General features: G+C 41.3%; 1 protein-coding gene across 2 annotated transcripts; it reads right to left on the bottom strand.

The window, feature by feature from the left end:
- Positions 1-542: 542 nt before the first annotated feature.
- Positions 543-17,489, bottom strand: PLPBP (pyridoxal phosphate binding protein). 2 transcript variants are annotated; one of them, XM_004428851.3, is made up of 8 exons: positions 17,335-17,489; positions 15,272-15,379; positions 15,159-15,194; positions 14,590-14,665; positions 5,790-5,924; positions 3,716-3,858; positions 3,180-3,278; positions 543-2,217 (listed from the first exon to the last, which is right to left on the bottom strand). In XM_004428851.3, exons 1-8 carry the CDS (start codon positions 17,431-17,433, stop codon positions 2,086-2,088), a joined length of 828 nt encoding a protein of 275 aa, XP_004428908.1. In that variant the 5' UTR covers positions 17,434-17,489; the 3' UTR covers positions 543-2,085. The 2 variants fall into 2 exon arrangements, with proteins under 2 accessions (XP_004428908.1, XP_087274631.1); XM_087418505.1 differs by lacking the exon at positions 17,335-17,489 and adding an exon at positions 16,877-17,146.
- Between the last annotated feature and the right edge of the window lie 823 nt (positions 17,490-18,312).

The following is an 18,312-nucleotide window of genomic DNA, read 5'->3' as shown; positions in this document are numbered from 1 at the left end:
GTTGTTCTCCATCTCTAAGAACAAGCCAGAGAGCTCTTTATCGCTCAGACCACTTGACTTCTCCCAAAGGGGTCCCCAGGCACCCTCAGAACTCTCAGCTGAGTTAGCAAAGAAATGAGGTATCTAAAGAATCTAGTGGCTCTGCAAGAGTCAGCCACATCACTTGGGAACATGGTGTCCTCTCTGGCCTGTTTCTGCCCTATAAAGAGGGAGACTAAGGGTGAGTCCCTTCCAGGGTAACTTGGGGACGGGAGCCCCAGTGCTGGCCCCTCAGGTTAGCCAACGTCGCCATCTAGAGGCAACTTCAAAGAGTTTCTTGCAGCAAGAGGTCACCTTTCTTTGTAATTCCTGAAATGCCAACATATCATTTTCTTGCCCTTCGAAGTCCAGAATCTCTCTCATCCCCGGCGTGGCTTTAGCTGCATCTGTAACCCAAGGGAAGCCCTTCTCCAAAGCCAGCTGGTACTAGGCCAGTGCCAGGCATTGCTGCTTCCTGTCGCTTCCAATGCCCGCCTCCTGTTATACTCACTCACTACGCCAGATCGTAAAAAATAAATCTTTTAATTGCTTTGTAATTGGCATAGATGGTATAATTCAAACTCACATCTTTATTTAATAGACTTTGAAATATCACACTATAGCTTTGATTCAAACAGTACAGGAATCATAATGGTTTAAGTTTTACAAAATTACAGTCGGCAGCAGCATCATGTTCTGAAAGTTATTTCATAAAGTTACAGACTGGGGCTTGAATAAATAAGAGAAAAAACTCTCTAGAAAATAAACGACCCAGACTGAAGTCGTCTGTCATGACTATCTGAGAATTGTGCTTTCCGGTTTTTGAAGATCTTGCTACTTTATTAACAATCAAGAAGAGTTGCAGGGGCCGGCCTGGTGGCACAAGTGGTTAAGTGCGCGCGCTCCGCTTTGGTGGCCCGGGGTTCACCGGTTTGGATCCCGGGCGCGCACCGACGCACTGCTTGACAAGCCATGCTGTGGCAGCGTCCCATATAAAGTGGAAGAAGATGGGCACGGATGTTAGCCCAGGGCCAGTCTTCCTCAGCAAAAAAAGAGGAAGATTGGCAGATGTTAGCACAGGGCTCATCTCCTCACAAAAAAAAAAAAAAAGAGTTGCAGAATTCTGACTTATAACTCTAGTGGGGAGAAGAGGCTGTAATGTGCCTGGAAAGTGTTCTTCAGGGACAGGAACTCAAAACTAGGCCTTGTTGCAACTGTGCGTCTGAACCAGCTTTGGAGGAATCTCATTTCTGGGGAGCCACCAGACTCATTGGTCTTTGATAAGAAATCACCATAAAGAGGATTATAGTGGAGGAGACATCATATCATTAAATCCTCATCACTGCAGGGCCAGAGAAAAAAGCTCCAAGTCCTGTCTCTTCAGGAGGATGAGAGAAAGACCCCAGTGCTGTTTATGGGACCTCTGTAAATTTCATTGGTCACCACGGGGTGACCAATGACACAAACTCTCATGAGCAACAATTTGGGTTTGGAGCATTACTTGAGCCATTCCCTGAAGGTACCTGTACTGCCATTCCAGAGCAGAGACAAATATCTACTGGGTGGGGTGGAAATTGGGGCAGAAATCCCCTTGCTCCAGAGCAGCAAAGACAATTACTCAGCAGGATTTGTAGGAAGCTGGTAACCAGAGGGAATTTTCTGTTATAGTGGATGACAAATGGGAATCCCTCTGACTTCGGTGATTATAGGCATCAGTGACCAAATTTTAACCTGGAAAATGCATTCACAGGTTGGTTGGTGCTCCTGGGCAGGATTCAATACTGAACTCAATTCCTGGCTATTGATTTGGTATCTGTCCTGCAGAAATGACTGGATTTCTCAAATCTAATCCAAAGCCACTGCTTGAAGGGAGCTTCCTATGTCAGACACTAAATACAGACGATTTCCATCACCACACAGAATCGTCAGCACTCGTCTCTGCAGGTCACAAGGACAGCATGGCTGTGCTGTGACATAGGGAATATTAAATGAAAATCCAGGTGAGTGCATAGTTAGTCTTCTGGACAGGGCCCCCTGGCTCTCAGCCACTGCTGGTTGTTCCCTGGCTCAATGTGCCTGTGCCACCTCCACTGGGGCCTTCAGGTCTGCTGAGGACTTGTCTAAGGCAGGCTTCTTTGAGTAATCTCGCTCGCCAAAAATGGTGCTTCCTATTCGGACATTCGTAGACCCTACTTCAATCTGTGGGAAAGAAGAGAAAGTACTGAGGACTGAGTTCAAAATAATGAAATGCAGCAAATGTTGAAGCTGTGCCTCTCATTCTGGTTCTCCAAGGGTTTCTATGAAGAACAATGATAATGCAGCTGAAGAGGACAATGGGGCAGTGGTTCTCCTTGGGGGCAATGCCACCTCTGAGGGGGTGTTTAAGAAATAAGTAAGGACTTCTTTGGCTTTCACAGTGATTGGGGAATATGACTGGCATTTGGTTGGGTGGGGCCGGGGATGTCGGACGTCTCCAGTGTGTGGGACACAGGGGCACGATGAAGAGGTGTCTTCAGCCCACAGACCTTTCTCAAGTTCCATAGTCAGGTACACGAAGAAACCTCCTTATAATTGTCTGGGCACAGGCTCTAATTCCATTTTACTTATAAACACAAAGTATTTTTGCACTGTTTTAATATAAACAATTTTCCAGGAATGTGACTACTGTATACACAGAGGGAAGTTTATACTTTGATTTTTGGAACGTTATCAAGTTATTTACTGTTCCAGAAAATCATGTATTTGAGTTGCCAATACAGCACACCTATCGGGAGATATTTATAGCTGTCGCATTCATAGTGAATCTACACGTAAGATTAAACTTCAGCCTACTTCCATACGACTTACTGTCATATATCCATGCCCAAGCATTTACATAGCGAAATGCCTTTAAAAAATATTGTTTCATTTCTTACTTTCCTCTATATTCCGTTTAGAGAATTATATTGAGTTTTAAAAAATTATGTGTCAGGCTATAATTTCTACACATTTCATTTCAAAAAAGAAGGGGGCTGGGGGACAGTAGAACAGTTGAGAACCACTGCTATTGGGTGCCTTATTGCTACAACGAGGCATTTCAAAGGTTTCTCCAAAACTGATTCTTGCTGTGGCCTTTTGGACTCTGGCCATGAGGCAGAAAAGGGCACTGGAGGGACACTTACTGCATGTTGGAAGTCCATGGACATGCCCATGCTCAGCTCAACCTGGTCAGCAGGGATGCTCAGCCTTTTACACAGCTCCTCCCGGAGGGACAATAACACCTGACAGGAAGACAAGTATGACACCTATTTTATTCCTGCCTTCTCTAAGGATGCCTGAAAGTGGCTGAATATGAACATTTCTGACAAAGATTATTTATTCCTCATGGTTTCAAGGTTTGTCAAAATTGCCAGAAGTTACCAAAAGGGTTTTTAGCAAACTGTCCTACTTTCAAGAAAACGAGCAGTCACTGGAGAGGAAGAAAGAGCTCATCTCCTCTAAAGACTGTTTTTGCCAGGTTCACATTGAGGTGAGACAGGTCTGTGGGTTTTGGGAACCTGTTCTTTCCTCAGGAGGAGAGTTCAGGGGACGGTTACAATATCTGCCAGGCAAGGTCTGGAATGTCTCTGAAGTTGACCACAGCAGCCAGCCCTGCGACAGCATTTCACTGAGACGCTTCTTCAGCACGTGAACAATCCCCCAGCCCAGGCCCCCATACCTGGAAGTCCGGATTTGGTCCTTGACTAAGATCATGCCCAAAGCTTCCTATGGTCATAAGCCCCACGAATTCCAGGCTGGGGCACTTGGTGTTGATGTGTTCCACCATGGCTACTGTCTCTGAGGGCAGGAGGCCATGTTTACCTTCACAAACAGAAACAGAACACACTTACACCAAAATGCTTTAAGTAGCCAGAGGAAGGCTCCATTTTCATCGCTTCCTTATAATAGAGGAGATGACTCTCAGACAAGAGGACTTCTTGAAAGAACTTATCTCCAAGACGTAAAGAGTAACTTTACATCTGAAGTCTTTGTCTATGTTGCTCCCCTTCTGGGCAGGTTCTGACTTTCTCAAGGAAAGACGTATAAATTAGATTCTCTTTACTCTATTTCAATATCTGAGCTGAGAACAGCTAGAGTAAAGGGAAAAGAAAAGAGACTGCTTTTCTTGGGACACCAAGAAGATTCACCAAATCCAAAATGCTGGGTTAACCTGAGAATTCCTTTTCCAAATCTGGTATTTCTATGGTTTTATTAATTTATTAGAATTATAAACAATTTAAAATAAAGTACATATTACACAGTTTTGACTATGTATTTACAAAATTTAACTGAACTTGCTAATTAACTAGAGGAGGAATCTGCAGCAAATGATTATTTGACATGCAGTTACAAGGATTATTGATACTGTCTTTCCCTCAATTATCAAATGGAGATGCCAAGAACATTCACTTCAATCATTAATTAGAGCAGGTGATAGCTAATTATCAAGAAATGACATAATAAAGACTTGATCTGGAGTCGATTTCAGATTTACCTATATTGATAATGTAGTGTAGTTATAATCTAGGTGTATGTGTATATAATGATAATTCTTAAAATTTACTAAATATTTATGTGCCAGGCACATATGCCAAGTCCTCAGAGCTTCTATTTAACACAATAACTCTAGGAAGTAAGTACTCTTATTATCTCCATTCTAAAGATGAGGCAACTGAGGCACAGGCAGGCTAAGTACATTTTCCCAGGTCACACAAGTAGGAGTGGCGGAACTGGGATTTGAACCTAGGTGGCCTGACTCCAGGGCCTTTACTGTGTTCCTTCATGCTAAGATTTGGTGAATACTGGGGCTCTGATGGTTGTAAGCAAACGAGTGATCTGTAAACACCTCAACAGCTAACAGGTAAGATGTGCAGGGTTCTACCTTTACCCGCATTCCCACATCAATCCACACAACACCCTGTGAAGTAGGTACTATGATGATATCACTGCCAGACAAGGAAACTGAGGTCCAGAGAGGTTAAGTGACTTACCCAAGGTTACACAGCTGGAAAGTGGCAGAGCACAAACCCAAGGTCTGTCTGACTTTGAAGCCCATGCTCTGTTCACTGTGTTACACTGTTAACCCAAGCCCTGTAAAGCTATTCACTGACTGGCGCCCACAGTGATTTTTCTTCTATTCTTTCCCAATTAACACTAAATAATTTTTTTAAGACCTGAGAAGTATTATACATGTAACTCTGCAATCTCTTTCAGGAGTGATGGTGACTTCTGGGAATTTCCAGGAGATCAGAGCCACAATGCCCTTCTGGATTCCCCTGTCTGCCTCCTCAAAAATTAAGAAATAACAAATCAAGGGCCGGCCCTGTGGCTTGGTGGTTAAGTGCGCGCGCTGCGATGCTGGTGGCCCGGGTTCAGATCCCGGGTGCGCATCGAGGCACCACTTCTCCGTTCATCCTGAGGCCGAGTCCCACATGCAGCAACTAGAAGGATGTGCAGCTACGACATACAACTATCCACTGGGGCTTTGGGGGGAAAAAATAAAATAAATAAAATCTAAAAAAAAAAAAAAAAAAAAAAAAAAAAAGAAATAACAAATCATGATGTATTAAAGAATACCATGTAGACTGGCTTGGATGTCACTGTGCAATCTGGATCCTCCATGAAACAGCTTTCTTAAAGGCCTGTGATTTCCTTCTATAACCCTAGCCCTCAGAGACTCAGGCTAGCCAGTCTGCCCAAGCCTCAGCAATCCTTAGGGAAGAAAAAGCTACAACGCAGGTCTGGTCACTTACTCTCCTCTCCACTGGTGTTAATCTGGACCATAACCTTTAACCTCTCAGGAGAACCTTTTTTCTGCCACGAACTGTTCACTTTGTCTGCCAGCTTCACAGAATCCACTGTTTCCAGCATGGAGAGATTGGGGACAGCTGTAACGAGAAAGAGGCAAGGTAATTCTTCACTCATCCTACCGAGCACATAACATACAAATCTTTTCTTGGTAGATGGAAAAACAATTTCCCAGGAAAAGAAAAAGGCAGTTACCTTTCAGTTCTGCTAAGACTTATGTGACAGTTTTACTACATATAAGTTTGAATGTCAGAGCATTTTCGAATCAGACATCATTGAACGTCAGATTCATCTTCACTGTCTAATCAGCGAAGACGAATAAGGAGAGGGAAAGGCTGACACAGTACAGTCAGGCAGCGTATGGACCCGCCCACTTCAAGAAGCTGATAACTGCAGAGATTCCTTAAAGCAGGCTTGATCTGATTGAGGCTCAGTTCAAACGGAGAGAAACAGGTCAAGATGACAATAAAGATTGGATAATCAGCGGAAGCCAAAGTGCTCCCTGGTCTGATGTTGCCATGTTCTTAAACCTTCTGGGATGGGGGTGCCTTATTCAACAAGGACATCAGAATGACCCGAACACGGAAGCTGAGTGAGACACTGAGGTCATCAAAACCATCCTCTTTTCCAAAGATGCACGTGAAATGAAGTATTTGTCTTGCTTTACATAAATAACAACAACAAATAGAAGCAACATCAGCAGTTTACTTTCACTGAACACTGGAGTCCTCCAGGCAATGTGCTGATCACTTTATATGCATTACTTCTTTTTAATCTTCACCACAGTTCACAAAGCACTATTATCTCCATTTTATAGATGGGGAAACTGAGGCTTAGAAAGGATAAAGTTTATTCTAGTTTACAAAATTAACAAATATTAGAGCTGTGCTTTGAACTAGCACAGCGAGTTGGGCAAACTGACTCCATTCTTAATACGGAATTTGAGCTCAGGCTACTTTGTTTAAAAAAACATATTTTAAAAAATGACAAAAAGTATACATGCTTGATGTGAGCAATATAGAAATATATGTAGTAAAAAGTCAAAGCCTCTCACCCTAGAGGCTACCATTATTACCTTTGGGATGAGGATTTTTCCAGACTGATTTTAGTGTATCTCCATCCAATCAAACATACACACCCCAAATGTATAATTTGTTATCCTTCTGTTTTTCTAATAACACATAAATTGGATCACACTATGGGGCCGGCCCCGTGGCTTGGTGGTTAAGTGAGCGCGCTCCACTGCTGGCGACCCGGGTTCGGATCCCGGGCTCGCACCAACACGCTGCTTCTCCGGCCATGCTGAGGCCGCGTCCCACATACAGCAACTAGAAGGATGTGCAGCTATGACATACAACTATCTACTGGGGCTTTGGGGGAAAAAATAAATAAATAAAATCTTAAAAAAAAAAAAAAAAAAAAAAATTGGATCACACTAAATGTTCTATGGGCTGCTTGCTTCCAGTTAGCAATGTATAGGGGAGATTTTCCACATCAGTACCAAAGATCTGCTGGTGCTTTTTAATAGCTGCAGCATTCCACAGAACAGATGATCACAATTTACTTAACTATTCCTCTTGTTAATGGACATTAGATTGTTTCTTGTTTTTTACTACAAAAACAAAGCTTAAACATAGATCTTTGTGCATATATAATACAAGTATTGCCATAGAATACATAGTCCTAGAACTGAAATTACTAGTCAAGGAGGAAGTACAATTTAAATTGTGTTAACTATTACCAATCCAAAAAACCTGATTAATTTAGAATCTTCCTGGCAAAACGTGGGAGTGCTCATTTATTCACACTCTCAAAACACTGGATATTAGTAGTCTTCATCATTTTTTACAAATCTGATTGGTGAAAAGGAGAATTTATTATTTTATTTTGCATTTCTCTTACTGAGGTTGAGTATTTCTCATTTGACTACTGGCCTTTTGTATTTTTGTCCCTGTGAATTGCCTGTTCTTAGTTTTTGCCTACTTTTTCTTACAGATTAAAAAAAATTATAGCTCTTTATGTATTCAGGACATTAATTTCTTCCCCTTCTAGAAACTATTATTTTTCTACTTCTGTGTGCTTCCCTTTAGCTTTGACATACAGAAAGCTTTAATTTTTGTGTAATCAAATATACTAGTTGTTTCTTTTACGGTTTCTAGACTGTATGTTTTACTTTGGCCTTTTCCTAGCCTGAGAAAATAAAAATATTTTCCTATATTTTCTTCTAATACTTTTATAGTTTTGATTTTCAAGTTAAGATTCTTTAATCTAGCTGGAATTTGCACTGTAACGAAGGGAATCTAATTTAATTATTTCTCAAATAAAAAGATGATTGTCCTGCTGCCATTTATTAAGTATAAATAGGCTCCCTACTTCTCCCACATCCAATATGAAATGTCTTTTAAAAACAATATACTAGACTTCTGCTTCCAGACTAGATGGGAGTACAGGGACCAGATTTACGGTCGACTTGAACAACCAAATGGACAAAATATATGAAAGACACATGAAACAATGGTTTACAAGAACTGGATATCAAGCAGTGAAAGACAATGAGCCCAGAGGATGAGAAACAAATGAAGTTAGCCCTACGACTGCCCCAGGTTACGGCCTGGAGTTTCTAGAATGTGGCACAGGGAAGGGGAACACAGGGACAATGTGGTGGACTCCAAGTTGAGCAGATGAGCTGAGAGTCTGGAAAGACTAAGGCAGCTGGAGTTCACAGGATGCAATGTGAGAGAAGACAGTGCTACACACAGAGAACACTGGTGATCTGTAAAGAGCTCCCCTCCGGTATTCAGCTGGGTACTGATCAGTGTGTGCATGTGAGGAATTACCAAGGCCGGGGAAAGCACTATTTGAAAGGACGAGAAGAGACAGTGCCTGATGCTCACACAGGGCATGGAATAGTGCCTATCCCCCCCAGTCAGGCTGGAACACTCAAGATTCATGGCGCACTGGGTAGAGTCCACAGAAGGGTCTTGCCTCTGTAGTGGGGAATTAACCCTCTAGTGAGCTCTGCTCATCACATCAGCTAATCTTAAAAGCAAGAACTAGAAGGATCAAACTGTTCCCAAGTAATTTAACTGTATTCCAGAACAAAGCTCAAGAATATTTACAGGAATACAAAAATGGCCAGCACCCAGCAAGATAAAATTCACAATGTTTGGCTGTCCAAACAAAAATTACCAGGCGTTTAAAAAAGTAGGAAAATATGATACATAATGAGTTAAATTAATCAATTGAAGCTGCTCCAGACCAACAAAGATGACAGAATCAGTAGACAGAACATTAGAACAGTTATCATTAACTGTGTTCCATATGTTAAAAAAAATAGAGACATGGAAAATATAAAAAAGACCCAAACTGAACTTCTAGCATGAAAACTACAATGTATGAGATGAAAAATTCACTGATGGGATTAACGGTAAATTAGACAATGCCAAAGAAAAGATTAGTTACCTTGAAGAGATTATCCAAAATGAAACATAGAGAAGAAAAAAAATCATAAAAATCAACAGAGCATCAGTGAGCTGCGAGATCATGTCAATTAGCCTAATAGGTAATTGGAGTCCCCAGAGGAGAAGAGAAGGGGGGAGGCAGAAAATATATGTGAAGGAACAATGGTTCAGAAATTTCTAAACTTGATGAAAACTATAAACCCACAGATCCAAGAAGCTCAACGAGCCCCAAACACAAGAAACGTGAAGAAAATTACACCAAGGCACATCATAATCAAACTGCTCAAAACCAGTGATAATGAGAAAATCTTAAAAGTAGCCAGAGGAAAAAAACCGTGTTACATACTGAAGAAAAAAGATAACGATGACATCATATCTCTTATTGGAAACAATGCAAGTGAGAAGGTCTTTTAAAAAACAGAAAGATTTTAAAATTTCATCTTTAAAATACTCAAAGAAAATACTGTCAACCTAGAATTCTACAGTCAGCAAAAATCTCTCTCAAAAATAAAGGTGAAGGAGCAAAAAAATTCAATGGGAAAGAATGAAGTTGGACCTCTTCCTTAGACTATACCTAAAAATTAACTCAAACAAACCCAAATGTGAGAGCTAACACTATAAAACGCTTAGAAGAAAATCTTCATGACCTTAGATTTCTTAGCTATGACACTAAAAGCACAAGCCACAAAAAACAGAAAAATTGGAGTATATTAAAATGAAAAACTTTTGTACTACAAATGATACCATCAAGAATGTGAAAAGACAATCCATGGAATGGGAGGAAATATTTGCAAATCATATATATGATAAAGGACTGCTACCCAGAATATATAGAGCACTTTTACAACTCAATAATAAAAACACAAATAACCCAATTAAGAAATGCACAAAGGATTTGAATAGATATTTCTCCAAAGAAGATATACTAGTGGCCAATAAGCACATGAAAAGATGTTCAACTTTATTAGTCATTAGGGAAATGCAAATGAAAACCACAATAAGATACCATTCTACATATTTTTTATGACTCCATTTAATCTCCTTTGCTGACTTATTAGCTCTAACTATTGTGTTATTTTATTGGTGCTTTAGAGTTTAACTTATCACAGTCTACCTTTAAGTGGTGTTATACCACTTCACACATAGTTTAAGAATTTTATAATAGTGTACTTCTGTTTTCCCCTTTCCATCCTTTATGCTGTTGTTGTCACACATTTTACTTTTATGTGTTATGAATCCCACAAAACATTATTATTTTTGTTTATATAATAACATATAATAATAAAACAATAGAAAAAATAAATGAAACTAAAGGCCGTTCTTTGAGAAGACTGATAAAATTGATAAACCTCTAGCCAGATGGATTAGGAAAAAAAAGAGAAGACACAAATTACCAATATCAGGAATGAGCTGACATCACTACAGATTCTACAGATATTAAAAGGATAATAAAGAAATATTATAAACAATCTTATACTCATAAATTGATTAACTTAGATGAAAGGGACCAACTCTTTGAAAGATACAACAAAGTAACAAAGCTCACCCAAGAAGAAACAGATTATGTGAACAGCCCTATGACTATCAATGAAATTGACACTACGGTTAAAAACCTTCCCACAAAGAAAACTCCAGGCTTCACTGGTGAATTCTACTAAATAGTCAAGGCAGAGATAATACCAATTCCACACAAATTCTTCCAAAAGATTGAAGAGGAGGGAATACTTTCCAATTCATTCTATAAGGTCAGCATTACCCTGATACCAACCCGCCAAAAAGATATTACAAAAAAACTACAGACCAATGTCCTTTGTGTATATAATATAGATGCAAAAATTCTAAGCAAAATTTAACAAATCAAATGCAACATTATATTAAAAGGATAATAACTTCATGACCAAATGGGTTTATCCCCAGGAATGCAGAGTTGGTTTAACATTTGAAAATCAATCACTGTAATTCAACATGTTAACAAACTAAAAAAGAAAAACCATATGATCATTTCAGTAAACTCAGTAAAAGCATTTGACAAAATCCAACATCTATTCCTGATAAAACCTCTTAGCAAACTAGGATTAGAAGGGCAATTCCTCCTTCTGATAAAAGACATCTATGAAAAACCTACATGTTCACTCTCAGCACTCCTATTCAATATTGTATTGGAGGTCTTTGCTAATATAATAAGGCAAGAAAAAGAAATAAAACCATCCAGATTAGAAAGGAAGAAGTAAATTGTCTTTATTCATAGATGACCTAACCGTCTATGTAGAAAATTCTATGGAATCTAGAAACAAAAGCTACTAGAATAAGCTAGTTTAGCAAGGTTGCAGGATACAAGATGAATACACAAAGATCAACTGTATTTCTATATATTAGCAACAATCAGAAACTGAAGTAATAGCATCAATAAACGGCATCAAAATTATGAAAAACTTAGAGATAAATCTGTCAAAAGATAAGGAAAACCTCTACAATGAAAACTATAAAATATTACTGAGAGAAATTAAAGAAGACCTAAATAAATTCTGAGCTATATCTTGTTAATGTGTTGGGAGATTCAATATTTTTAGTATGTCTAAATGTTCCCCAAATGGATCTATAGATTCAATACAAACCCAATAAAAAAGCTGGCAGGAATTTTGATTTTATTTTTGGTAGAAATTGACAGGTTGGTTTACATGGAAATGCAGAGGTTCTAGAATAGCCAAAATCACTTTGAAAAAGAAGAACAGGGCTGGCCCTGTGGCTTAGTGGTTAAGTGCGTGCACTCTGCTGCTGGCGGCCTGGGTTCGGATCCTTGGTGCGCACTGATGCACTGCTTCTCCGGCCATGCTGAGGCCGTGTCCCACATACAGCAACTAAAAGGATGTGCAGCTATGACACACCACTATCTACTGGGGCTTTGGGGGAAAAAAATAAATAAAATAAAATTATAAAAAAAAAAAAAGAAGAACAAAGTTGGGAGCTAACAGTACTCAATTTCAAGCATTATTATAAAGCTCCAGTAAACCAAAACAGCATGCTATCAGTGTAAGGCAGAAAAATAGATCAATGGAACAGAGTAGACAGTACAGAAAAAAACCCATGGATATCTGATTTTTGACAAAGGTGCAAAGGAATGCAACGGAAAAAGGACAGCCTTTCCAACAAATAGTGTTGGAACAACTGGATACTCATATGCAAAAAAATGAACTTGGATCCATACCTTGTACCATCTGCAAAAATTAACTCAAAATGAATCATGAAGCTTAATATAAAACTGAAAACTATAAAACTGCTAGAAGAAAACATAGGAGAAAATCTTTGTGACTTTAAGATAGGGAAAGATTTCTTAGACACACCACCAAAAGCACATTCTATGAAAATGTAAATTAATAAACTGGACTTCATCAAGTTAGAAACTTCTGCTCTTCAAAAGACACTGTTAGGAGAATGAAAAGACAAGCAATAGACTGGGAGAAAATATTTGTAAAGCATATATCTGATAAGGGACTCACATCCAGAATATATAAAGAACTCTTTTGCCTCAAAAGTAAGAAAATCCAATTAGAAAACAGGTAAAAGACTTTAATAGACACTTCACCAAAGATAAACAGTGCAAACTTCCGAAAAGATGTTCAATATCACTAGTCATTAGGGAAATGCAAGGACACCACCGCATACCTATTAGAATGGCTAAAATTAAAAGACTGACCATATTAAGTGTTGACAAGGATGTGGAGGAACATGAACACTGCTGGTGAGAATGTAAAATGGCATGACCACTTTGGAGGCTAGTTTGGCAGTTTCTTAAAAAGTTAAACATACATAATGGGTATAGAGCTTCAGTTCTGCAAGATAAAAAGAGTTCTAGAGATGGACAGTAGTGATGGTTGCAAACAATGTGAGTGTACTTAATGCCACTGAACTGAATATTTAAAAATGGCTAAGATGGTAAATTTTATGGTTATATGTATTTTACCAGAATTTAAAAAAAACTTAAACATATATTTATTATGTGATTCAGCCATCCTACTCCTAGGGATTTATTCCAAGAGAAAAGGAAAAGTCCATACAAAGACTTATAACAATTTTATTTGTAATAGCCAAAAATTAGAAGCAACTCAAATGTCCATCAGCAGGTGAATGGATAAACAAATAAAAAGGAGTAAACCACTGATACACATCTCAACACGCTGAAGCTCAAAATAATTACGCTGAGTGAAAGAAGTCAGATACACCAAAACACATACTTTGTGATTCCATTTATATAAAACTCTTAAAAATGTATGGGCCGGCCCCGTGGCTTGGCGGTTAAGTGCATGCACTCCGCTGCTGGCGGCCCGGGTTCGGTTCCCAGCTGCGCACAGACGCACTGCTTCTCCGGCCATGCTGAGGCCGCGTCCCACATACAGCAACTAGAAGGATGTGCAGCTATGACATACAACTATCTACTGGGGCTTTGGGGGAAAACTTAAAAAAAAAAAAAAAAAAAAAGTAAAGCCCGCTGTAGTGACAGAGAGCAGGTAAGCAGTGCTGGAGGAGGGGAAGTCGGGCAGAGTGGGAGGGAGGGGCTACAAAGGGGCAGGAGGAAGCTTTTGGGGGTGATGGATATGTTCGCCATTTTAACTGTTGTGATGGTTTCACAGGTGCAACCATATGTCAAAACTTAGCAAACTGTACACTTTAAATATGTGCAATTTACTGTAAGTCAGTTATACTTCAGCAAAGCTGTTTAAAAAAAAAATACAGGCTATTTTAATTTTGACAGCTTGAGAGAATTAAGTATTCAGTTACTCAAGAAGATCTCCACACATTGTTGTCATGCAGTTAAATCTGTTTTATTTATTTTTTAATTATTATTATAATAAAGTTAATTCTTAATTTTACTTTACTGTACGTATTTCACTGTATATTGTATTTTATTATTATATATTGTATTTATTTTATTGTGTTTTATTTATTGTAGTCTTTTACTTAAAGGGAAAAGGACAAAAACATCTCCTTTGCTAGCTGAAAAATTTTATGGGATGCAATTTATTTGAAAGACCACGAAATAATACCTAACACAAGGTAGGGTAGGTTTCCAAGTATATATATAACCCAGTCAGTGATGAATTCATTCTGTTCTTGGTATGGTGTTTCCTCCTTATATTAAGAACTAATATTTCTTTCCCCAAAGAAACTCCAAAACACAAATGGTGAACTAGGAATATTCTATAAGCTGTTCTCTTTTCCACAGAAGGTAGTATAAGTGATACAACGATAGAGAAATTTTGTCTTCACATTTAGAGTTTTATCTTACCCATCAATTTGTTGACATTCTGTTTCTGTAGGTGGCCAATGAAGTGCCATTTGATCTCAGGACACGAAGACAGAATCTGAAGAGAAAAAGGTAACTATGTTTGACTTAGATTTTACGGAGGCCTAGCCAGCTCAAATACCTTGCACACTCTCTTCCGACTTTTCATATCTACACAATAAACCACGATCACCATCTTCAGCCAGGCTCCTGAGGATACTAACAGAAAAATCTAAGGCTTCTGGTCTGTTTCTCTTCCTTGTTCCCATCAACTCCCTCCATCTTTCAGATATCGCCCATTAAGGATGAACTGATTAAAACTTTCAAATCTCAAAAGGATGCAAGATTACAGAAAGCTCCTAAAGTCACCGTATCCAAAAAGCCACAAAGGAGAAAACTACAGTCTTAATAAAGAAAATCGAGCTGAGAAATATTTGGGGCTCAAGGTGAATGTGGACATTTCTAGTGCCAGCCCAACCTCCTGCTCTAAAACCCAACCACCAACATGGGTCTAATTTTCAACTGAAGAGCCAAGATTTAGGTACAACTCAAGAATTCAGATATCCACTTACTTTAGGATTTGATGCTTTTTCTAGCAGTTCCTGAACCTAAAGGGAAAAACAGAACAAGTCAGAAGCCTGGCAATCACGACTCTCCCAGAGGCAGTTTGGCAAAGGGATCTTACGTAGTTCTCCCCGAAAGTGCGCTGGCCGTGACTGTAGGCCTCGATCACCATGTCTGCAGGTTTGGTTTTGCTGACTGCTACTAGCCGGGGCTGGATGGCTGGCAAATCCTGCCGAGACGGAAAGAGACAGATGAGTGAATGTTGGGAACAGTATCCCAATAAGTCCTGTAAGATAGATCCTGTAGAACAGATTGGCACAGATCTTAATTTCGCACTTGGTAAGCTCCATTTTTCCAATACTGCAGGGAGATCAGTATCAAATAATGTTGATCAAATGTCTTTCAAATGCACGGCATCTAAAATCTAATATGTTAGCTATGTTAATATCTACCAAAAGACATTTATCTCTCAGGAGAGCAGGGCAGGGAGAAAAAGCAGTATTCTCTTAAAATGCAGTCTTTGCCCAACCGCGTCAGCAACTGGGTCCCACTCCAGACCTAATGAATCTGAATCTCTGGGGCTGGAGTCTGAGAATCTCCTTCTTAACAAACTCTCCAGATGATTCTCTTGCAGACCAAGGTTGGAGGTTCAGGAATCACTTCATTAATGGAAGGCATCACTCTCTGACTAGAAGAAAGGCCACTTCCAGCTTCTGAAACTCTAAAGTTAACCATTTGGGAAATTCATTTTGGTCCCGGTGTAATTATTAATATTGCCCCCATTCACTCTCAAAAGCGGCCTGCTTAGGGTAACTATGTACGCAATTTGTTGTTCAATCGAATCAAGAACCAGTGGCACAACTAAGGCAGGGACACAAAAAGCTCTGGACTAAGGATTGGGCCTATCTGACCCCTCTCATGGCCATTCCATAGAGAGCAGGGCTTCCCCCCATTCTGCTGCAACCAAATCCACAGGGGCGGTAAGAGAAGAGATTCACACAATCCTTACATAGCTCAGTGTTCACGTACCCCAGCACCCTCTGGAGATTTCACAGAATCACAGCATTCTCAAAGGGCCTGAAGAGTCAGCTCACTTAGCAAAGAGTTTCCTCTTCTTTCTGAGGGCAGCATTCCCTGCCTTTTACGAGACTATGTCATAACTCCTAGGATTATGCTGATGAATTGATGGTTTCCACAGAGAAAAGTGGAACAAGCCGCCCATCTGCCTCAGAGTAACGCTGGGAGAACCTCCAGAGTGATGTTTATTAGAGGAATCCCTAGATTTTTCTTGGAGAATCATAGAATATTAATGACAGAAGGGAGCTTAGAGCTTTCAGAGCTCATTCCATTGTCTGTACAGAGGAGGAAACTGAGGGTCAGAGTAGATAAGTGACTTGTTCAAGGTAACATCTAAGTAGTAGCCAAGGGAAGACTATGAATACAGGTTTTCTGTCTCTAGGCCCACATTCTGAGTTCTGACACTATAAATGTTTGATCAGAGAAGCCTGTGACCTCTGTTCTGGTCCGCCTCATTCCACACCACTCAGCTTAAACTTGCACTGAGGGGGCAGATATTGACCTTTGGTCTAATGAAATTCCAAGAGGAGTCAAAACATATATAAGGAGGGAAAAACTTCCCCTTAAACTGCTTGGGATTGGAGGTCAGCTCCCTCCTGCCCTAAACGCGCAAGTGCGGCCCTGGTTCCTCCAAGCCCGGCCAACCCACCCTCTCCTTGGCTCACGGGTGGAAGTGACATTCACTGAGCATCTACTAGCTGTCAGACGCCACCACACACGTGATCTTGGGCGATCTGGCCTCCTGCGGTGCTCTTGTAGTAGACGTCTTTTCTTGCGTCTGGGCACAGGCCTGGCCCTTCTCCCGTCCACTGGGCTGTCGACGAAGCGGGATGGGCAATGGCCGCGACGCCTGCAGACCGGTCATTCTCCCGGCGTAGCGGATACCTTCTGCTCCGAGCTCCAGAAAGCCTGACAGACTCACTGCGAGGTCGCGGAGGAAACCCCTCGCTAGCCTTTTGGGCGCTCTGCCACCCGCGCCAATGCCAAGGCGGACGGGCCCCGCCCCTCCAGGAGACCCCCGTGCGTCACCGTGACGACCCATTCCTACTCAGGTGTCCCCCTCCTCAAAGCGGCCGCCCACCGTCCCCACGGGGTCGCCTTCCTCACCCGCGGCCGCCGCGCCACCGCCTGCTGCACGCGCTCGTTCACGGCCCGCAGTGCCAACCCGACTCCCAGCTCGGCCGACATGCTGCCAGCTCTCCACATCCCCGGAGACCGCCGCCAACCCCAGACCCCCGCACCCCCGGGCTGAGACCGCCTTCCGGTCCCGCCCAGCTCACGGCGCTTGAGTGTGGCCCAATCGCCGCTCACCACTGAGTCGTCTCAGCCAATCGACGCCCGGGCGGGGCGGGGGCGGGGTCGCGGGTGGCCCCGCCCATCCGCGACGGCCATCTTGGGGAGGTTGACCGGCCCGCCGCGGGCGGTCTGGAGGGGTTGAGGGTGCTGCGGCCTCCTGGGTGGTCCGGGGCCGCCTGCGAGACCTCTCGTCCTGCCGCCTGAGCCGCCCGCGCCGCGGTCCCCGTCCTGACGCAAAAACGCGGCCTGTTCCCGGGGTTCTCTGCCGGTTCAAAATGCCTCACAAATTTGTGAGGGCCTTCAGAGCGCTGTGAACTGAGATTTCTGTGCGCGGGGACCAGGACTGGAAGCTGCTGGAGCGGGAGCCAGGGCTTTGCGTATCTCAGATGATTCTTGTGAGGAGCCGTTAAGAGATGTGAAAGAAAGCTCTTTCTAAAGAACACGGCATGATGACTTTCCTCTTCGTCATCCTTGGGACCAATGCTGTCCGGTAGAAAAATGATGAGATCCACATATGTAATTTAAAAATTTTAATAGACACATAAGAAGTAAAAAAAATGAATATTTTATTTAACCCAGTATATCTAAGGGTTCAACATGTAAAACTTCAAATGAGATACTTGAATTGTTTTTTATCGTACTTAGTGTCCACAATCCGTAGCATCGTTTTGATTTACAGCAGGCCTCAGTCGGTGCTTTCTATATTTCAAGTGGCAGTGGCCCCTGTGGCCAGTGCTACCTTATCAAGGAGCCCAAGCAGCTGTGGACAGTGCAGTGTGAGCTCAGTGC

The sequence above is a fragment of the Ceratotherium simum genome, chromosome 28 (assembly GCF_057802395.1).
Source record: "Ceratotherium simum simum isolate JZ-2026a chromosome 28, ASM5780239v1, whole genome shotgun sequence".
Classification (NCBI taxonomy): domain Eukaryota; kingdom Metazoa; phylum Chordata; class Mammalia; order Perissodactyla; family Rhinocerotidae; genus Ceratotherium; species Ceratotherium simum.
The sequence above is the reverse complement of the archived record's forward strand: the minus strand, read 5'-3'. Positions and strand labels throughout refer to the sequence as shown.